This window comes from Parasteatoda tepidariorum, chromosome 8, assembly GCF_982258835.1.
Source record: "Parasteatoda tepidariorum strain Cologne lab strain chromosome 8, Ptep-v5.0, whole genome shotgun sequence".
Classification (NCBI taxonomy): Eukaryota; Metazoa; Arthropoda; class Arachnida; order Araneae; family Theridiidae; genus Parasteatoda; species Parasteatoda tepidariorum.
Window position 1 is genome coordinate 89,583,334 of NC_141762.1, and position 23,131 is coordinate 89,606,464.

General features: G+C 27.5%; 1 protein-coding gene across 3 annotated transcripts in view; it reads right to left on the bottom strand.

Moving 5' to 3' along the window:
- Positions 1-22,771, bottom strand: part of LOC107454047 (voltage-dependent T-type calcium channel subunit alpha-1I) — a 383,057-nt gene extending 360,286 nt beyond the window's left edge. For all 3 annotated transcript variants that reach the window (XM_087169325.1, XM_087169326.1, XM_087169324.1), the window contains exon 1: positions 21,517-22,771. In XM_087169325.1, the coding sequence (XP_087025451.1) occupies positions 21,517-22,004 (488 nt within the window). In that variant the 5' untranslated portion in view covers positions 22,005-22,771. The remainder of the gene's footprint in view (positions 1-21,516) is intronic.
- Positions 22,772-23,131: the final 360 nt, after the last annotated feature.

Here is a 23,131-nt window from a genome sequence, read left to right on the forward strand (position 1 = left end):
GAGTTCACAGACTTGTTTTTGTTGTCGAACAAAACTTATTTCAGACGTAACAGGACTTAATTAAGAACTTTTTGGCGTAAGAACTTGATTAAAATTTCAGAAAAATAAATAGAAATCTTAGAAGTTAGTGACTCTGCAGAGAATTCGAGAACTCTGAGGTAAATAGACTATTCCTTGTCTCTTGGAGAATTTTAGAGAAGGGGAAAAAATGGATAAATGGGAAAATGGATAAATGGGAAAATAGTGTTGTCATGGTAACGTCTAACTCCAACGGAACCATTATTCAGTGTAATTTTATTACAATAGACATGGGACTAACATTTCTCCGAGTTCGAATCATTCGATTTTTTTTTAATTTTATTTTTCGATTTCATTTAAGTGAGAAAATTGAATTTTTTTGAAGTATTTTATTCTGACCCGTTCTAAAATACTTTTTTTTATTCATTTATTCTTGTTGTAGCACGACACACTACTTATTTGAGCAAGTTCTTAATTCGTTTAAGATCATACTGTCCTAATTTAAATAATTATAAACATTAATTCAATTACATTTGTTAATATGAATAACAAGTTATGTTTAAAGCTCAGGGGGTGAAATACTATGAGAAAAGAGGATTATAATTAATTTAATAGACAATGAAGATTTATTTTTAATGGAATTTAAAAAAACACTGTCAGTTCATAAGATTTATTCATTAGTTCAGTACCGTCGTTACGCATGGGCACACCTGGGCAGTGCCCGGGGGTCCCAGGCACTCAAGGGGCCCTTGAGAATTTTACTTTTTATAAATTGTGTTTAAAGAATAAACAACATTGCCTTATATATTTTTTTTAAATAAATACATTCCATTATACAAAGTGTGAATTTTTTTTCCTACAAATAGTGATGGATTATCATGCAAACACCAATAATTTGAATAGTTTTTCAACAAGAAAACTTAAAAAAGGCAACCGAAATCTATTTTTCTACGTTCCAAGGAAAGTTTTAGGTACTTGGGCACTGAAAGATGTTTTAATAACTGTTTAGTTTGACAAAATAATTCATACCTTTTGAATTCATTTTAGTTCGTTATACCCTTAAGTTTATTTAATTTAATTATTTTAATTAACTTCCATGATTTCGTAAATTATTTTATTATTTGAGGATTACAACTGGTTAGAATCTCAATTTTTTTTCGAATTATACGTAGTTTAAAAATGCTTTTGGGGTAATCAAAAATAATTTAAATTTGTTGAAATTATTGCATCAAATCTTAAAAATGATTTATTTTGCATATGCGAAGTTTTTTAGTTCGTTTTTAAACATTATGACACGTTATAGGGGTCTAAAATATTTTTGTGCTGATGGGCCTTGCATGCTAGTATTAAGATGGCCCTGAATTAGTTTGCTAATATATTTAATGAGCTTATTTTAAATTTATGGAAACTACAAACATTAAGAAACTACCAAGGAATGCCATCAGTTTATAGTTAATGAATCTGTTTTTAGTTAATTGAATAACTTCGAGTACTTTTATAAATTTCTCTTTTTTAAATTGTTGATGACTACCTTATTTTCATTTAGCTGATACCAAAAAACTGATATTAGGGTACGAAACTCTTGAAGAAAATATTAATTAATTCAACTAGCATTGAATCTGTTTCTGAGTTTATTATTAAAACAGTATAAGTTGTTTCATGAGATTTCACATATTTCCCATTTATTAGTTTGTTTACATAAAAGAAAGTTTACTTTTAATTAAAAGAAAAACACCATAAAATAGAGACTTACAAAACTGCAAAAATCTCATCTAATTCATTATGTATATTTTCTTCGCTGTTCATTTTGTAAATTCGGGCAATTTTATAAATTTTTCTTTATTAATTCTAAGATAATTACTAACAGTTTCATATTTGCTTATGAACATTTAATCTATATACATCCTTAACTTAACCTGTTGAATCTGTTTTGAAAGTTTATTTTGAAAACATGCATCTGTCATTTCGTATGATACTATGAAATAGCCTTGTGCTAGTTTATTAATAAAATTAAAGGAATTATTTAAATTTTAGATACACTATGTGGAGACAAAATATTTGACAAAATTATCACACTGTATGGTAATGACTATTTCGGTAAAAAAAAAGAAACATAATAAAACTGAAATATAAAAAAAAACATGAAAAACATAATAAAACCAAAATATTAAAACGGTTCAATTATGGTAATGATAACGGTTTACCAAAAATTCTGGTTTTTCAAATTATAGTTCTTATTACCACACATTTGCAAAACTGAAAAGTAAATTTAATTTAACATGGGGTTTTTATGCCATGCTCTAAGATATTTTGATAAAAATACCAAATTTTATCACTTTTTATTATTTTTTTAAAAAATAACACCTTTTATTGTTAATTTTACCAAAATCATTACCAACTCGCTTCAATAAAAAATACCAAACTTCTTCTCATAGAACCAGAAACATAGTAATTCTTATTATATCTTGGTAGTTTCGACCATACTTTTTCTCTCAGTGTATAAAAAAGACATTAAAAACTACAATTGAATCACATATATAGCCGGGATAGCCTGGTTGGTAGAGCAACGGGCCCATGTCCAAGAGGTCGTGGGTTCGATCTCCGCCTGCCAAATACTCCAGGTGTAGTAAATGGCGACTGGCGCACGCTAAATCTGTCGAGTCACAAAGTCCCCCATGTTCCCATAATAAATCATATTTCTGGTGGTACTGATCCAGGAGTTATCTTGTCTTCTGGATTAGGTTCAAAATTACAAGGCTACGGAGTTGAACGTTAGTAGTCGTAAACCCAAAAAATTGGGTCGGCTGTTCAACGACGGTTATAAAATAAAATTTAAAAACTAAAATCATGTGAAATTTATTGAACAAATTGTAGGTAATTTTTTACTAACTATATAATTCTACATGAATTTATAAATTTTTCTTTATTATATTGGAATTAAGTTTTATTTAGTTTTATGGTAATGAAAAATTATCATTGTCTAACTGAGGAAAGAATTATATTTAATGAAATAAACACTAAACTTTTTTTATACTGATTTTAAACTGATTTTATTGAAAAAATAAGAATGACAAAAAAGGAAAGGAAAGAAAAGAAAACACTGTGCTTATGATTCATATGATTAGTTCAAATTTATCATATACATTTTGTGGAGCTTATTGTATTTTGTATGAATATTCAAATTTTCGTAATTTTTGAATACATTTTTTTTTTTGTCAGACAATTTCTGTTATCTTTCGTAGTGTAATTTGAACGTTAAGAAAATTTTGCAAAATATGTATATGCAAAATAAGCAAAATATGACACTTATAACAAAATAAGCAAAATATGTTATAAAACTATCGCTGCACTCGTTTGTGAAAAAAGTCAAACAGGTTCAGTACAATTTGTTTTTGCAGAAAGTAATTCCAATCTCTAATTTTTATTCAAAAGAAAATTAAACTAAATGCTTAATTTACTTTATTAAATAAAAAGCTACGAATGTTGAATTTTTTTTGTCATAGGTATAATATATTGAAGCACAGAACTAAATAATTTAAACATTTTAATTCAGTCAAAGATATTAAAACAATGTTGTCAAAGATATGATTATTATGAAACACATTTTCAGGCACAAAATTGAAACTTGACTCAGACACAATAGAACCCTCTTACATTTGCCTTCTACTTCAGCCAATTTTTTTTAAAACGTGATAAAATAAAGCTTTATTCTTTATATAAAAAACACTTATTAACTATTCATCACGTCATTCTGAATAATTTGTTGGAAAAATTGCCTTGTCAGACTAAAAAAAATGTTCCAAATCCCTCAATTTTTTTTTTTTTTTTTTTTTTTGGAAAACTGCCTGTATTTTTCTTGGAACCAACTTCTTTGATGCTTACGTATTATTAACCTACTTTTCAGTCAATCTTTCGCATAACTCGAATTTTCTCCGTTATGAAAGGTTACGGTGAACAAAAACTACTTAATCAAGGAAATCCTGACAGATGTACAGTCCTTGGCCAAATTATTAGACTCAGTATAAGATTCTATGCAAAATCTTAATTATCAGGTGATACTATACAGCTTTATTGTTTTTACGCGGCACAAACCGGTTTGCACTTGTTTACGTTCGTGTATTCAATGGGTTAACATTGTAATACAATACGTTAAAAATAAATACAAATAGGAAGTATATAAAAAATCTCCTGAATAAAAACCGATTACATGTATGTTTAAATAAGAAAGTATTGCATATAAACTAGTACAAATCGTGTAATTATTAAAACACTACAGTGTGTCTAATAATTTTGTCTAATTATTATAATATACTAATATATTACCTGATATAATAAATATTCTATATTTATATAATACATCATCTAATTTATCCAATCATCCAATTTATATTATATATGGTCTAATTCAATCAATTGATATACTAACGAAAACAAGTGCAAACAGGTTTTAGTCTCGTAAAAACACTAAATCTGTATAGTATCACCTGATAATTAATATTTTACGTAGAATCTTATACTGAGTCTAATAATTTGGTCAGGAATGGTAGTAATCCTTGAAACATTCAGAAGAACATTTTATTTTTAAGGTAACCTTCTTGCCTACATTGTCGGAAATTTCAGCATTGTCCGAATTCGCGGAAATATAAACCGCAAAGCCGCTAAATAAGTCATATTGCCTTTTAAATTTATCGTTTTTAACTTTTGCAAACCTATGCCTTCTAATCATAGAGGCAATGTTAATTAAAATTTCGGCAAAACATTAAAACTCAATTAACTAAATTAAACTCAGTGGCGCGACAGCCCTTAGAGGGCCAAGACCTACATGCCCATCTGAGTTTTTTTTTTAACTTTTGCGCTCTGGGGTGCAAGAGTAGATGTTACAGCTGGGTGGTCAGCCCAACGCGGAACCCCCAGTGTTTAGTTCCCAAGCATGCTTGGTACTCATTTTATCGACCCACTGAAGGGATGAAAGGCTGAGTCAACCTTGCCCTGCCCGAAGATCGAACCAAGGACCTGTGGCACGACAGCGCGAAGCGCTACCACTCAGCCGCCGGGCGTCAAAACGTAATTATGCTTAGATTATTTAATATGTTTTTAATAAGAATAAAATAATATTAATATTTCTTTTAATATAAGAATAAAATTATGTTTATAATAAGTACAATTTTTTTTAAAAAAATTACATTTTTAAGCCTTGCTATCCGTTATTCATTGTCACACTGTTTGTGAGAAACAGTGGTGCAACTTAAACCGCATTAACCTTGGAGGACTAGTGCAGTTATTTCAACCACCCAATGTATGAATGTTCCAATTTAGTTTTTTAAGAAAACTAAAAATTGGAAAACACTAGCAAAAAAAAGGTTAACCTGGAAAATACTTTTTGAGAAGGCCAAAGCGCACCCTGGGCTGTCGAGTCATTGATGATGATGATGAATGCATGAATTTTAAATTAATGCGTGTAAATTTCTGTATGTGTATTATAAACTTATAAATGTCTTTACAACAACAAAGACTCTCTGCTCAATTTATGAAAATTTAAAAATTTTTAATCATGTGTTAAAAAATTATTTTTATTTATTTATTAGCTGCTGGGTAATTTTTACAATCAGTTTGATTAGAAAACAAGGCCCTATAATACTCCCATTTTAATACAGAACTATGAAATAAAAATACCAAAATGGCGTTTTTAAAATAAAGTACTAATTTTTTTAAGCAAAATAATTTATTTATGTTAATCATAACAAAATAGAAAAAATAATTTTGCATTGTATTGTAGACAAGTGTGGGGATGGTATTGTATCCTGAACATCTCCAAATTAAATTAAGAAGCTCCAATTGGAACAAATATATTTTCTGGGGACTTCTTACATTTTCTGGGGATTTATTATATATTTTCTGGGGACCTCTCACAATATTATTTGATATTGTGTTTATAGCTAATTAGATTTATTTCAGTTTTGAAGAAAAAAAATTTGTAATATACACTACCGGTCAAAAGTTTGCGAAAATTTTGAAATCTGCAAAGAAAAGGTCTAAATTCAAATGTTCATAGAACTGCGCAAAATCATTCAAATAGCATGAAAATTTGATATGATCTAAAGTGAACCCTTTACTGTTAGTTACATATGATCAAATTGCAATACTTTGTTTTTTGCGAACTGAATCCAGCTTTTCATCACGGATTGTTCTTATGGTGAAAAAAGTTGTTAAGTTTGAACACTTGCCAAACTTGCAAAACATATTTTTTGTACTTTCTATTAATAGAAAATAGTTATTTGAACAGTTCTATGTAAGCCTTCAAAATTTCAAATCGATTCGATTTTTTTTGACGAAGTTATAGAATTTTGAAAAACATGTGTACTTCTCTTGATTTTTGAGCATTCCACATATGCAGTCTTCTGGTCTATACATCTTCTATCAAAGAACTTTTTAAGTTTTATGTTTTCTATATTTTCAAATAATTAATATTTATTATAAAACAAATACTCTTATTCATTATTGTAATTATTATTGTTTATATTTATTGTTTATATTTATTGCTTACATGTATTAGTTTTGTTGTGATATTTTTACTTTATATTAAATTAAAATAAAAAGTTATAACAATAATTACATAAATAATTCTAAAAAAATAATAACAATAGTATAAAAAATTTGCATTTTTATTAAACTATTTTATTTACAACATTTCAAATATTTAAAATATTCTTATTCGTATTTTGTAATTAAATAAATTAACATTTAAATCTTAGATTCCTCGAACCATCCACATTTTGCTTTTATTATAGCCTTCATATGCATAGCACTCGTTCTAATAAACCATTAATCACTTCAAGTGATATAGAGTTCCATTCCTGTTGTAAAATGTCCCATAACTGACTTCGATTCAAATATCAGAGCATCGTTTGCAAGAACAAACAAATTTTCAATGAAATGTGACATCTATCAGATATTGTTTTAATTATATTCATAATAAATTCTTTGTAGTAACAATAATTACAATAATAAATAAGAATATTTGTTTTATAATCAATATTAATTATTTGAAAATATAGAAAACATTAAAATTAAAAAGTTCTTTGGTCGAAGATGTATAGACCAAAGGACCGCAAATGTGGAATGTTTAAAAATCGAGAAAAGTACACATGTTTTTCAAAATTCTATAACTTCGTCAAAAAAAATCAAATCGATTTGAAATTTTGAGGGCCTCCATAGAACTGTTCAAATAACTATTTTCTATTAACAGAAAGTACAAAAAAATTTTTTTGCAAGTTTGGCAAGTGTTCAAACTTGACAACTTTTTTCAACATAGAAACAACTCATGATGAAAAGCTGGATTCAGTTCGCAAAAAACAAATTATTGCAATTTGATCATATGCAATTAACTGTAAAGGGTTCACCTTAGAACATATCAAATTTTCATGCAATTTGAATGATTTTTCTCAGTTCTATGAACATTTGAATTTAGAACTTTTTTTTGTAGATTTCAAAATTTTCGCAAACTTTTGACCGGTAGTGTACATGTTTACATTCAATCAACTAACAAGTTTAGAACAAAATTCAAAAAAGTTTTCCAATTAGAAACATCCATTGAATCAAGGTACATGGGTGAAAGCCCTTATATAGCTGGACGGAAAAGAGAAAAACCTGGTACGTAAAACATTTCATTCCATCATTTTTTTCGAAAAAAATGAAATATCCGTAACTATCAAGATTTCTTTTATAATTCTGGCATATATATAAAACTGCTTCTTTTCCAAGATAAAGTAGATATTGTTGAAAAATTTAAAAAAAGAATAAGTAAACTCCTCCCCAAAACTAGCTATAACTGAAATGGTTTTACTACCAGCCTTTCCTCTTTTCCGTCTCGCTTTCACCCCTGTCAAGGTACGACGCCATGTTATACTTGAGACCAGTTTTTCTTTTTTTTAATAAAAAAAAAAATTATTATGTGATGGAATTCATTTACGAAAAACATATATTAATGCAAGGAAAGTTATAAATATATTTCACACAAAATGTTCAAGTTGTTTAAATAATTGCTATCTGCATAAGAGGATAAAAGTTAAATATACGAACGAGGTACAACACTCTCTTCTTCTGATTGCGTTCGTTTTATTTATTCTCATTAACTATTATTTAAAGAAGCTATATTTATGAAAGTAGGCTCTGTTTTGAGCTACTTAGCAGTTTTTGTCCTCTTTTTTTGGTTTTAATGTAATTCCGGATTTTTATACAAATTGAAATGCAACCTAATCTTTTAAATGAATTTTTCTGAGACTTAGATTTTTAATCACTATGTTGGAATTATCAGAAAGTTAGAGTACGAAATTATAACACAACGTTAGCATTACCGTCTTCTATAAAACAAGCTAACAAACTGGCAATTATGTGGAATTTAAATTTAAATGAACGGCATTTCAGTTAGATTTTATTCAAATAATTGAAACTTTTAAAAAGAAAAAATATTATCATAATTTATTAAAAAATTAAGAATTTTTATTTATTGTAAAAAATGCAACTAACAAAAAATTCAACATTTCAAATTTTCAATGTAATTTTATTATTCTATTTTTCATAATTTTTAAAATGCTTAATTGCAAAAGTAATTAATTTATCACTGGCAAGATTAAGTACTACAACCTGCTCTTTAATATATTTTTATCACTGCAACAAATTTCTACGACATTATGGTTTATTTTATCGACATTCAAACTCAATTTTGAGAATTGGAAGAAAATAATCAGAGTTAAAAATTTAAAAACAAAATCGTCCATGGTTGCCTGTTTCTTCATAGGAAAAGCAAGAATAAGTCTAGAACATCATTTCAATAACAGAAAAATTAATAATTCTTTTACATTTATTCTAAGCATTAAATTTTGGATAAAAATATTTTTTATTTTACTTATATCAATTTTTATGCAAATTTAATACTTACTCAATTCTTTAAAAATCTGAGCGATATTATCTTTGCTCCTATTAAACTCAAAGATGAAAGATTGAAGCTAATTTAAAAAAGAACTGACAAACAATTATAAAATAAATCAGAAATTGTATGAGAAGAAAAAAAACACCACATCAAATTATTATTACAAAGAGTATTAATTTATTATTGAAAAAGTTAGCTTTTACTTTCTTGAAGCTATTGACCTATTTAATTTCAAATCGGTTAAAAAAAAAACTCGAGCAACAAAAAGTTTTCTTATTAGTTTATTTGAACAAGAAGTATTTGTTCTTTAATATTTCTTATAATTAAAAAAAATTAATACAAGTTTAAAAAAAGTAATAAAAATTTCAGATAAAAAAATTTATACTAAGTTTGTTAGAAAATAATCTTTTTATTAAAAACCATTCTCTATCGGTTCTATCCAGCTTAGTCAGTTTGTCGTAAACAAAGTAAAAGTTTGCAAAACTTATTTTTTTCTTTATAAGAGTGATATTAATTAAAAGTATGCAGTTCGGAATTACAAAAAAAAAGTTACTTCAGTAATTAAAGCTATGAAATTCAAAATTAAAAGTTTATTTTTTGCGAAAATATTTTGTATAGGAAAGAATCATGTATCTAGCAGCTTTAATTCCTAAGTTCAATATTGTAATTTTGGTTTAATATTAAAAAAAAAGGAATTTTAAAGCATATTAAATATAAAAGTTAATTTAATTACAGTTTCCTTGGAAAAAGAGTATGTATTTATTAAAACTTCAGAAAATATAATAGATATTTTCACAATACTCTTACCATACCTTGTTATTAAATAATATGATACTTCAATAATTGGATGTTTCCTAGAATTTATTATAGTTTATGTTTTTATCATTTTCATGTTAATCAATGAGTATTTAAATACTTTAAAAACTAAAAGAGGGTAAAAAAAATTTATAAACATGCATTAAATTACTATAACTTTCATTTAAAAATTCGAAAAAAAAAATTATTCATGCATTAATATCTATTGCAAATTTATTTTTCTTATTATCGTATTCTTAATTCGTCGTATTAATTTTGCTTTTATTTCCATTTTTAAGTTTCCACGTGGATGCTTTCAGCGAATAATCTTTAAAAAATTGTTTATTCACACATCGATTAAATTCATGTGGGAGGTAATATAAAATGTATCAAGTAAAGTCTCAAATTCGCACCTAAAGTAACAGAATAAAATCTATATAAAAAGATCTAAAAAAACGAACAAAGATTTTTAAAAAATTATAAAAAAGGAAGACAGGAATGAGACAGAAATATAAGTTCACTTTGATTTTCTCATTTAACCAGCTTATTGATTCTCTCCATGCTTTTAAATGAGCTGCAGTGATCCACCAATAGATGATGCTGCTGAGTAAGAAAAACTGCAAAACCGTGCTTCAAATAACCACTACTTAAAGCAGCAAAGTGAAGCAGTATAAAGACAAATTCTACAGTAATTGTGCAAATATGTCAGTTGGAATGGCTTGGTATTATATAATAGTGTTTTTTAAATTTTAGCACACAAAAATGTCGTTTGTTGGCAACCATTTTTATGGAATTTCTTACTGTTCCAATCCCAAATGTTTTTCTTTAAGTGATTTTTCAATATGCAATTACAATTTTCAATTTTATATATATATATATATATATATATATATATATATATATATATATATATATATATATATATATATATATATATATATATATATATATATATATATATATATATATATATATATATATATATATATATATATATATATATATATATATATATATATATATATATATATATATATATATATATATATATATATGGGGAGTACAAATTAGTTCGGTCCGTTTTCATAAGATGGCGCTCGCTGTTATGAATGTTTCATAGTGACAGCTGGTTTCGGTGGTTTCAGAGAGGTTAGACATCTGTCAATAATATTCAGTTTATATCGCTTTGAGTTTCATACAAAAACCCTGTTCTTTACTTTGTTGAATATGCAAAATTTTGAGATAACTAGGCAGCATTTGCGGGAGTTTTATATTTTTGGAAGCTGAAGCGTATCGAATGCTTGCAGAAGTTTAAGGTGACAATGCTCCAACTGATGAATCATGTGGGGAATGGTTTCGACGTTTCAAGAATGGTCAATGGTGTTGTATACTATGAGCTGCTACAAAATGGTGATTCCATTAAGGGAGATTGGTATAGGCTGCAATTGATTCGTTTGAGCCTTGCATTACGAGAAAAACGGCCGAAATGCGAGCAAAACCATGACAAAGTTATTCTTCCGCATGATAACGGTCGGTCTCATGTCGCAAAAGTCGTAAAAAAAAATTTGGAAACGCTCAAGTGGGATATTTTACCACACCCGCCGTATTCACCGGACATTACTCCTTCTGATTACAAGTTGTTCCGACGGATACAGCACGATTTGGCAGGTCTCCAGTTCACTTCTTTCGCAGAAATCGAAAATTGGCTCCTAACTTGGATTTTCTCAAAAGACGAGACAATTTTTCGAGATGTAATTCGAAAATTGCCTGAGAGGTGCAAAAAAGTAGTAGCCAGAGATGGACAATACTTTGTTTTATCTCTATTCATTCATTTTGTTCTGAAATAAATGCATTTTTGACTACAAAAAAAACGGACCGAGCTAATTTGTTCTCCTAATACATATATAGTATAGAAAAATTATTTAAAAGAATTTTTAATAAAAAAATGAATAAAAATACTGCGAAATTATTAACAATGAAAATAATTTTATTAATTAAAAGTTAGAATATTTAAATGTGAAAAGATTTCTTTTATCATCCCACGTGATTATATCCGTTACAATTAGTGCCTTCGTACATTTCATTACTATAGCTAATGCAAAATATGTCGATACAATTGTGTGAGGAACACCAAACAATGAAACTGAATCATTAACAGAATTTAATCAAGTATAAACAACATAAAAATTCGAAGGTAGAACGCATATAGAAAGAAGAAAAGCCTCATGTATTAACAATGAACTTTCAAAAATGATTTTGAAACATTTCCTTAACTAAGTTGAAAATACTGAAATCTATGAAAAATTATAACAATTAGTAGGATACATTTCATGGAGTATGATCATAAGTTCGTTACTTTAGATTTGTCTGAAAAATGGATTTGCGCAAGGTTATAACATATTAAACTGGATAAAGAAAAGAATTTAATGCATTTTAAAAACAACATTTAATTCAATGATTTTTATAAACGTTATTGACATTTATTAGATAACATTTAGTTTTGAATGTTAGAAGTAGGTTTTGTTTACATATAAATTCCCAAACTATTTGCTCTAAATATAGGGTCCACTTTTAGTTACAAAAAAAAACTTTTTTAAGACAGTCCCATAAAATGTAAAAAAATCACTAAATGTAAACCTTAGAAATATAAAAGGGAATTTTCAATACTTAATCATGCAAAATAAACTTGAGTCAAATAGCAAAAATAATATTTTTTTTCTCCCAAAGATGGAAAGATGAAATGATACGTTTTTTTTTCTTTAATCAGCGCAAACATTACCTTAACGGGAAACGAATACGGAAGCATCTGGTACGCAAGAATATCTTCCTTACGTTTCGAATCATTTGATTTTTGAGTAGATATATGTAAGAATGGATTAAGAGATATCGTTTGCTTAAGAAGTGATATCTTTTCAAGTATTCACGTTCAAGTATTTGGAAGGAAACTCATTTATTTTTACCATTCATTCGAGTTGAGATTTTATTCTCCAAAAAAGAAAGATTCTGATAGGAATCCATTTGTTTGAGACGATTTAAAAAATAAGGATATATATATATATATTATTACAAAAAAATTTTATCGTTTTTAGTGTCGTATGAACTAGTAATTTTTTGTCAAAAACGTGTGGAAAATGTAACGACAAATGTTATTTAACAAATGACGTAAAATATCATATAATATCGTGAAAAAAATATCACGGTATATTGTTCAATTATATTGATTCTTTGAATATTAAATAAAGTTAAATTCACGTTTCATAAATTTTTACTGTCTTTTCTATAGTTCCTACATTGTTGCTATTTTCAGTGTATATCAAAGCCAAAAATGGTGTCAACTACTTTAAACCAAAGTGGTGTAGAGAAACTTCAAACATAACTCTCGGATTTAGTGTTTCCGGAATAAAGGAATACCTCGGAATAGAGTGTATCTTCTTTTGGGTTGTTAAAAATCATTTTGGGAGAGATGTTGCACCACAGTTTTTACAGTGTATATGCTACTGTAAATGACCGAAATTAGTGTTTGTTGACTGCGACCGGTAAAAATTGACAACCACATAGTCACTTAGGTAAAAAAATGGAAACACCAAAAACCACGGTAATTTTTACGGAAGCACTTTGATCGTGGTTTTGATGTAATTAACAGTAAAATGTTGTTTTACAATATATATTAAAATTTGGTAAATATAGCAAAATGTAGTAATTTTATCATAACTCGGGCTATGGCATAAAAACCATTTATTCGGATAAATTAACTTTTCCGTTTTGCATTTCTTTTACTTAATGTGTGGTAATAAGAGCTATTGTTTTGAGAACCGAACTTTCCGGTAAATCATTACCGTATAAACCGAAACATTACCAAATGAATGGTCAAATAACGTATATCTTGGTTTTATTAAGCGGAATTATATTTTAAAAAAAGAAAGAAAGAAGAAGAAATGTTATTACCATACAGTGCGATAATTTTACCGGAATTTTTTTTTTCTCCGTGCTGACACCCATATGCTATTAAAATGTTTGTAACGCATAAATGGGTTGATATATCAATCTGTCTGATATATCAATTGATCAATTGAGGTTGATATATCAATGTATCTTTTATGCTATTCATACCTATGAGTTTATTATATTTAAATTGTTGTCCAGTGCAAATATATATGTAACTATTATAAGTGTAATAAATCATGCTGCTTAACTTATTAATTCAACTATTATACCTAATTTATTATTCGCATATTATTATATTTTTCTATTATACAGAGTAAGATTAAATCCCTTTTACTGATTGATTGTGGACGAGCATTTAAACAAATAATTTCAATCTTCTTGTCGAATTAATTTGACAAACTACTCACATTAACTGCTACAAAATGCATGCATGTTTTTAGTTGCATAATAAAGATATTTATTTTCTCAGAATATTCGCATTAATCAATCGATTTTATAAAATAATTTTGTAATATTTCATTTCTATTCACCTCGGTTTTGTTCGAATTCTTATTAATATTCTATCTCCACCGAGTGCTTTTTTTAGATTAACAAACTAATTTGATTTTTTAAAAAAAAATATTGCATATATGCATTCTAAATTTATGATTCTTGCATTCTATTGTATCGTAAACGTAACTTTACGGATTCTTAGGAGTATCATATCTTCTTACAGCAACTATTAATTTTAATGTTATTCAATAACAAACATGGTGGTGGCTACTTTATACCAAGAAGCGCAAAAAAAAATACCAAGTGTTTCATTATGCCACGAACTATCCTTGGTGCAGTAGAACACTTATTGAAACACCACTTTGGTGCATAATAGTTGCCACCATTTTTGGTGTTTAGTACCACGAAAATTTATAACAGTGTACATAGGGATCTATTGCATTTTCTTTTATTTTCAGTATCATTCGATAAAATGTAACTTAAATTTAAACAAATTAAATTTTTATGCATAACTTTTAAAGTGCGCCAAACCTTTACTTATTTATATAGTATAAATGATATATATATATATATATATATATATATATATATATATATATATATATATATATATATATATATATATATATATATATATATATATATATATATATATATATAAATATATATATAAATATATATATAAATATATATATATATACATATATATATACATATATATATACATATATATATATATATATATATATATATATATATATATATATATATATAATATATATATAAATATATATATATATATATATATATATATATATATATATATATATATATATATATACATACATATATATACATACATATATATACATACATATATATATATATATATATATATATATATATATATATATATATATATATATATATATATATATATATATATATATATATATATATATATATATATATATATATATATATATATATACAGTACCCTTCCAAATTATTAGGGGCACTTAAAATTTCGAAAAAATTGTCATTTTTCAAAGTGTCATAACTTTTTCAAAAATGAATCAATTTTCATAAAATTTTCAGGATATCATGTTCAGGTCTTCTACTTTCACCAAAGAATTATTAATTTAATTTATCTTAATTTTGTGCAAAAATTTGCTCATTTGAACAAAGCAATTGTTTTTTTTAAAAAAATGTCAAGTCTGGCATGTTGCTACTTTGTAACAAATTTTTTTGCATAAAAATTATTATTTACACATTAAAGTACAAGTCATTAACTTTGAAACGCGCTAAAGTAAATGACTTTACGATTTTTTGTGACTGAGATAGGAGATTTTGAAAAAATTTTGTCATTTATAGTGAAAACGAAATTATTGTGAATTCGAAAATTATTTAGTATTGAATATTATTTTCTTTGCAACTTTCTAATTCGGATTAAATTAGTAACTTTAAGGGGAAAGTAGGAAATCTGAACATGATATCCTGAAATTTTTATGAAAATTGATTCATTTTTAAAAAAGTTATGACACTTTGAAAAAGGACAATTTTTTAGAAGTTTTAAGTGTCCCTAATAATTTGGAAGGATACTGTATATATATATATATATATATATATATATATATATATATATATATATATATATATATATATATATATATATATATATATATATATATATATATATATATATATATATATATATATATATATATATATATATATATATATATATATATATATATATATATATATATATATATATATATATATATATATATATATATATATATATATATATATATATATATATATATATATATATTTATATATATACATAATTATAGCTTGAAATAGTTCAGACATAGGCCAATAAAATGAAAGCATTTGCATTTTTCCTCCGTATTTTATTCATAGAGAAATAGTATTCAGATTTATTTATGAAATAATATATTTTTGGAGAAATACATATATAATATATACCAAATTAAATTACATTTGAATTGATACTTTTTCAAATAACTTGCTTTGCGTGAAAAAGTAAAATTCCGATATCCAGAAAATATGCAACGAAAGAAGCATCAATTACGCAAGGTTGAGAAATATATAGTTCATGAAATGTTATAATGTTCAGAAAAGTTTTATAAGTAACATGCAATTCTCTAAGTAATATATATTTTAAAAACGAAAAATTTTCAAAAAACATGTCTTGATTTTCTTCAAAGGTCTTTTATTAGTAAAAAATATTTCCTTCGGTTCCAAAACTTCTTAATATCTATCACGTTTGGTAAAAGAAGACAATTTTTTTCATCATCGAGAATATTTATGATTAAAAATCTATTGAAATCCTGTCTTCTATCATGAACTTCATATGGTTAAAATATTATCATATCATGTAGTTATTTATAATGACATTTATTTAGCGAAGCAAAAGCGCGGATTTCAATAACCTTAGTAAACTGAAGTTATGGAAAACTGTTTCGAAATCTATTTTTCCATCGTAGAAAATGGGGTCTTTTTTATCGAATTTGTTGATTACATGACCATTTTTATGCAAAGGAAACTGAGAATAAAGTATAAAAGTACCTTTTTTTATGATTACAGTACCTATTAATCTAAGGAGAGGCTTTAATTTTAATTTATACATTTTTTATCGCTTGTTCAATGTTATATGAATTCCTTTATTAAATTATTTTGAATGCGATGTTTAAGTATTATATTTAATCAAAAATGCTCTTTAAGCAAAGTGGAAAATACTGTAAAAAAGGATTGCCCAAAACTGAGCAAAAATGCATCATAATAGCTCCGAAACAAATTAATAGTCGAAATTTGAAACACCATGTATTCAAAATTGGAACAACATACTCATTGATTACTCATTATGCTAAGTTTCAAAAGGTTGCGAAGGGGAAAGAGTAAGAAAGGTGTTCGGTAGTTGCCAACAGGATTCCAACCAAGGACCTTTGGGTTCCAAAAAAAAAAATAACCAATAAAGCCCTGGATTACTTAGATAAAGTATCGTCACTCTTTTCTTTGCGACCTTTGCCCTGCTTTCGAGTTTGATTGGCTGTAGGCAATCACATGGGTAAACTATCGCCATTTTGTTGACTAGTTTAAACGGTGAAGTGTCATTCTGTTATTTTTATATTCGCTTTTCTTTTTTCTTTTTTTGGTTCATACTTGTAGTGTATCTACCACTACAAAAATATAACCACTACAAAAATATATTTCCTAGTATGTAAAACTTGTTAACTCGATTCTATGGAAGTATCTTTTTATAGATGAAAGTTGACATTGTACCTCACCATAGGTAAAACCATAGGAAAGTAACAATAGGAACAGGAACCTCCTCATAGTATCGAGTTAACATGTCTTATATACTAGTGAATTGGAATTATACTTTTGTAGTGGTAGATACACTACGATACTTTTAAATTTATAATGACTGGTTGTTGCGCATTTGGGTGTTCAAATCAGTCAAACTTAGGCTTTAAATTATATCGTTTACCTGTTGGAGATCGCAATAGAAAACGACGGAAAATATGGCTGCATAGACTGGGCAGAGATAAATAGAATCCTAACTAAAACAACTGATTGCGTCGCGTAAATTTGAAATAAATTTACTTATTCATTTGTTTCAAATTTTACATGATATTATACATTAACTATGTAGAGCAAACATGTTTTGCTTTTTTTCAATTAGAGGTTTGATAAATTCTATTGCATTAAATATATTCACCTTAAAGAAATGTTTATTGATTACAAATATTGTTTTTAACTTAAATAGTTTTTTTCGTTAGAAAGCATTTAAAATAAATGTCAATACCATTTAAATGTTTCAGTGTTTTGTTGCCAGAATTAAAAGTAAACTAGCGCAACATATTAAATATTTTTCAAATGAATAAATTTAAAATGTCTGCGTTTCAATGAGATGATTTTATTCCCATTTTAACTCTTAGTTTCTTTTTTATTATTATTTTAAATATTTTATAGGTTATACTAAAATTTTGAGACCGTGCCAAATAAATTTGTTATCTTTCATATTCAGAATTTGAATTAGAATTTTAAAATATATATATACGTATATATATTTACTTTTGAACAAATCAGAACTCATGTATTTTGTTATTAAATGGGAAGAAGCTCTTTTTTACTAACTATTGACAGTTTTATCACATACCTTATTTTTAAAGTATCCAAAAAAACTGATGTTATTTAAATCGTATCAAACTATATTTAACCATTGGAACCTCATAAGAAATCGACTCCAAAAAATTTTAAAGAGTTTAGAAAAAACGTTTTAGCATATTATAAGAGACGAAGTGAGAAAATTTTAACTTGTAGATGAGGTATTATTTTCCCTGAATGGAATAAAAACAAATTGTATAATTTCAGAAAGAAAAAAATAATTAAAGGAAAAAAGTAATTAAAAGAAAAATAGTAAATACTTAAGTTACCTTTAAGAATATAAAAACATGAATTGTAGTGTTTCTACCACTACAAAAATACAATTCCAATTCGCTAGTATATAAGACATGTTAATTAGATTCTATGATGGGGTACCTTTTCATAGATGAAGGATGACATTGTCGATAACAACTCTCCCCGCATTGGCGACCGGAACGAGATGTGAACATGCCAACCTTGACAGAAACTCCCACTTCGATATGAACACGCCTATCTTGACAGTAACTCTCATTTCGATCTGAACACGTCTACTTCGATGGATGGTCCAAATTGAACAGTTAACTTGCTACTTGTGACTGCTACAGCATCCACCACCTTGCACTGTTGCTACTCAGTCTCGATCACCCACAACGTCAGCCTGCATACACTCGACTGCTAATGGCAACATATGAGCTACCACGACGGTGAACTTAATACAGCTCTCCCGATCATCAAAAGTACGATGATCTTAATACAGCTCTCCCGACTTCTCACAAAACTGCAATGAATCAACTAGTGGTATTCGTTCATCGAATTCTATCACTGACATAATTCTGGCTGGTTGATTAGTTGCTTATGTAGTCATTATAAATTAGTTATAAATTAGTTCATTATAAATTAGTTCCTTATAAATAAGATTCGATTGGATATTTTCACTGTTTTTTTTTTTTTTTTTTGTTTTTTTTTTTTTTTTTTTTTTTCATTTTAAACGTGGTTAATTCAGCAAATAAATAAATGAATAGCATGTTTTTGTTTATTTTTAAGAATGATACTTAATGCTTTTGACTAGAGGATCAAAAAATATTCAATCAAAACAATCCTAAAACTGTAAATTTATTTGATATAACCTTAATTTGTAAAGTTAACACACCATTATCAACATCATATTTATGAATTATATATTTGTATTTGTAACAAGTAAAATTAAGAACTGATTTTAAAACTACGAGACTGTTCATTTACTGAATCAGACAAGCCTAAATCATAATAACACTAAATCAAAGACATGAACTATGATACACATTTATAAAATGCTAAATCGAAAATTATAGCATTCATACTACATATTATGAATTACTCTATGATAAAAAGCATGGAATAACGCTGGATGAATACCATTCGGTTCATTTTGTCCTATTTTTAAAATATTTGCTTTTAAGTTTAGAGATTTGAATGATTTATATTTTAAACTGGTCACTGAATTTCAGCAGAAGAGCGAAAAATGTTATAACGTATATACAACAGTATATATTCAGTAATTGTGAACTACTAATAGCACTCCCATATGGACATAAACTAATTTAGAAGCAAATGTGACCCAGAAAAAAAAAACCTAATACTTCATTTAAACATTAATGGGAAATCTAAACAAAATCAAGATAAAGCAAAAAATATTCAGCATATCTTTGTCTCGTAAAAAAAGTACTTAAATTCTGAAATTAAACAAGTTGGCAAATAAAACTCGGTAGGCGGGTTAAAAACCAGTACAATGCGTGAAATCCGACAAATTTAACATTTTTAATTCATAAAGTACAGTATGTTATGTATGAATATTCAATACTGAAAATACAGGGTGCTCCGTAGCCATCTCCCCTTAAACATAATAATAGAATACTTGTTCAATGTGAAATAAAAATAGTATACACATAAAGAACAACGTATAAAAAACACAAATAATGCCACATGCACAGATATATTATCGTCTCGGTTCTACAGTATAATTGTAAATAGGCATACTGTAATTTTGATTTTTGGGGCTTACTTTTGGGGGATGATTTTCGGGGCTTTAGGCAGTGATCTAAAAGATATTTAGGAACGATGATCCTTACAAAACACAATGTATATCCTTAACATCCCAAATCAGAATTAATAAGATGAAACCATGAAAAATTACTTATATGAAAATTAATAAAACTTATTAAATAAGAATGCATAAATGTCTGATTTAAGCGGTAAAAATGAAATCAATGACATTTTAACCTTAGGTATTTTTGCATAGTAACTAAATAATTCCTTTTTTTTTATCTTATTCCTAATCGATTCTAATGGATTGATAAACAGATTTAACTGATTTTTTTTTCTAAATCAATGCGTGCTAAGTAAAAAATAGATTTTTCAAATGTTGATGCTTTCAAAACTTCTCTCTCCAATTTTTTAAAAGATCATAAAACAGAAGGAAAGCAAGTAATTGTTCTTTGTTTTCACAAGCATTTAAAGACACAACTTCTAGCTTAACAGGTATTTTATAAACATGTGTTTTACTTATTCTCATGTCTTGATATTCTAATGTGTACATTTTGCTACTTATTTAAATATTTGAGAAAATTCTATGGGCTAATAAGCCTAAGAAGTTGATATATTTGTCAGATACAAAAGACTATTTCCTTTATCGATATTAATGATAGAACGTGGTTTTTTTCTGATATTCGGATATTTAAGCAAATTTTAAAAATAACCCTTATAGTGCAACTAGCTGAAAACCGAAGGATTGTCTTCCATGGAAGAACATGGAGATGGACTGTCTTCCATTTTATTTGCAGCTTATTCCATGGAGTACACAATAAATACTTCTATACATATACAAAGTTAAAAAATAAACTATACTATGAATCCCACTAAGGTATATTCACTTTATAAGATCTGTAAATTGTTATAAAATATTGACACATATAAATAATTCCACATATTAATAATCATAATTCAAGTTACAATTAAATATAAAACCAATTTTAAAGAATTCAAGAACGATAAATTATTTTTTAAAATCAATAGTATAAAGGGCAATATAAAGGGCAATAAAATCTTACCTGAAATCTTGCATACTTTTTTGACTGCAATTAATATCACAAATGATTATTTTTTAAATAAAAAAAGGATATGGATTAGTCACTAATTTCAAACACCAATCTCTAGGATGTGACGTCTGTGACAAGCAAAACAACGTCACGGGACGGAAAGTGGGATACGGAAGACTTTCGTCCAATCCCTCAGTAGATCCAAAACTATCTCTAGTGGGAGAATAACCCCTGGTACTTCTAGTGGAAGAAGTACAGCTTTCTGAATGGTGATGGTGACGGTGGTGGTCGCATGTCTCACAGCTACTTCTACTGGAGCTGCTATTGCAACTACAAATTGAACCACGGCGGATGACTGCACCACCCACTACAATAGATCCCTCCAAATCGAGGGGTATGGTGGTTATGTCATCCCTAAACGCATCATCGTCACCATCGCTGTACAAGTCGCGGTCATCGTTATCCGCCTCGTCATCCGCATCTTCATCCATGTCGTTCTCGTGAGTCGTGCAAGTTTCGAGATCGTAAGACGAGGATGGAGCGTCGACAATGTCTACGTATACTTCTGACATGTCGCGCTGCCCACCTGTCGGGTATTTGATACTCGGTGAACGACTTCAGGAATTTTGTTCTAGAACACACGTATTGAATTTTCTGGAGCGATCCCAGAGGTGTGTGTGCCGTCACCTGAGGATGTGCCGGGGTTTCAACATGTTTCCCGTCTTACAATCTCATTTTAAAGCTCTTCGTCGACAAAGTACATCCGGTTGCGGTCAATTTAGATGGCAGCACTCTGGATTTTATCACTTAAAATATCAACTTAAAATATTTACTTATATTTTTTTTTCTTGAATAAAATATAAATCTTAAGTTTAAAATTTTAGCTGTTTAATAAAATTCTTCTGCAAACGGTTTCTGCAATATTGTTTCATGATTGTGATTTCATTCGTTTCTTCATATTGTACGCCAAAATAACGCGGAATAATTTTTATACCCGGTTATATCCATTCAGAGATTCAAATCGAACTCCATATTTAAAACTTTCTTTCATAACTCCTCCAAAAATATTATCAAACATACTTCCATGATTTCCACAGCTTTATCACAAACAAAAAAGTAAAAACAACACACTTTTTTTCCACCTTCAGTATAAATAAATAAATTTTCGAACTTCTTAAAAATCCACTTCGAACTTATATAACTTGAATAAATGCCTATAGGGCCGCGCGCACACTGTTTGTTAAGAGGGGGCGCTTAAATATATTCCAAAAGAACAGAGAAGCGATATCAACTCCACCAGAACTCGGAGGTGCAGACTGTAAGGTTTGAGATTTAGAGTGGCGGGGGTGGGTAGTGTGGGTTCGTGGACCACGTGTCTTTCTAGCCAATCAGGGGTCTTCTTTGAGACGGATCATCGTCTCCCTCTACATTTTCCCTGTGTCTGCTCTTTCATATCTTCAACTGTCTGTCAAAAGAGAGAGAGAGAATTCATACTCATTCTGAAGATGATGCCAAGAATAATATGGAATGTGGAGAAGAAGAAGAAAAAAAAAAAGAAGAGGTAGAATGTTTTACCTGAAACACTTGTATAAACAATTTCTGCGAACTTATTGCGAGAGAGCGAATTTGTAGTTTGAACTAAACTGGGAAAACATGCTTGAAACGAAAAGTTATAATAAGTTGCAGTTATCACTATATT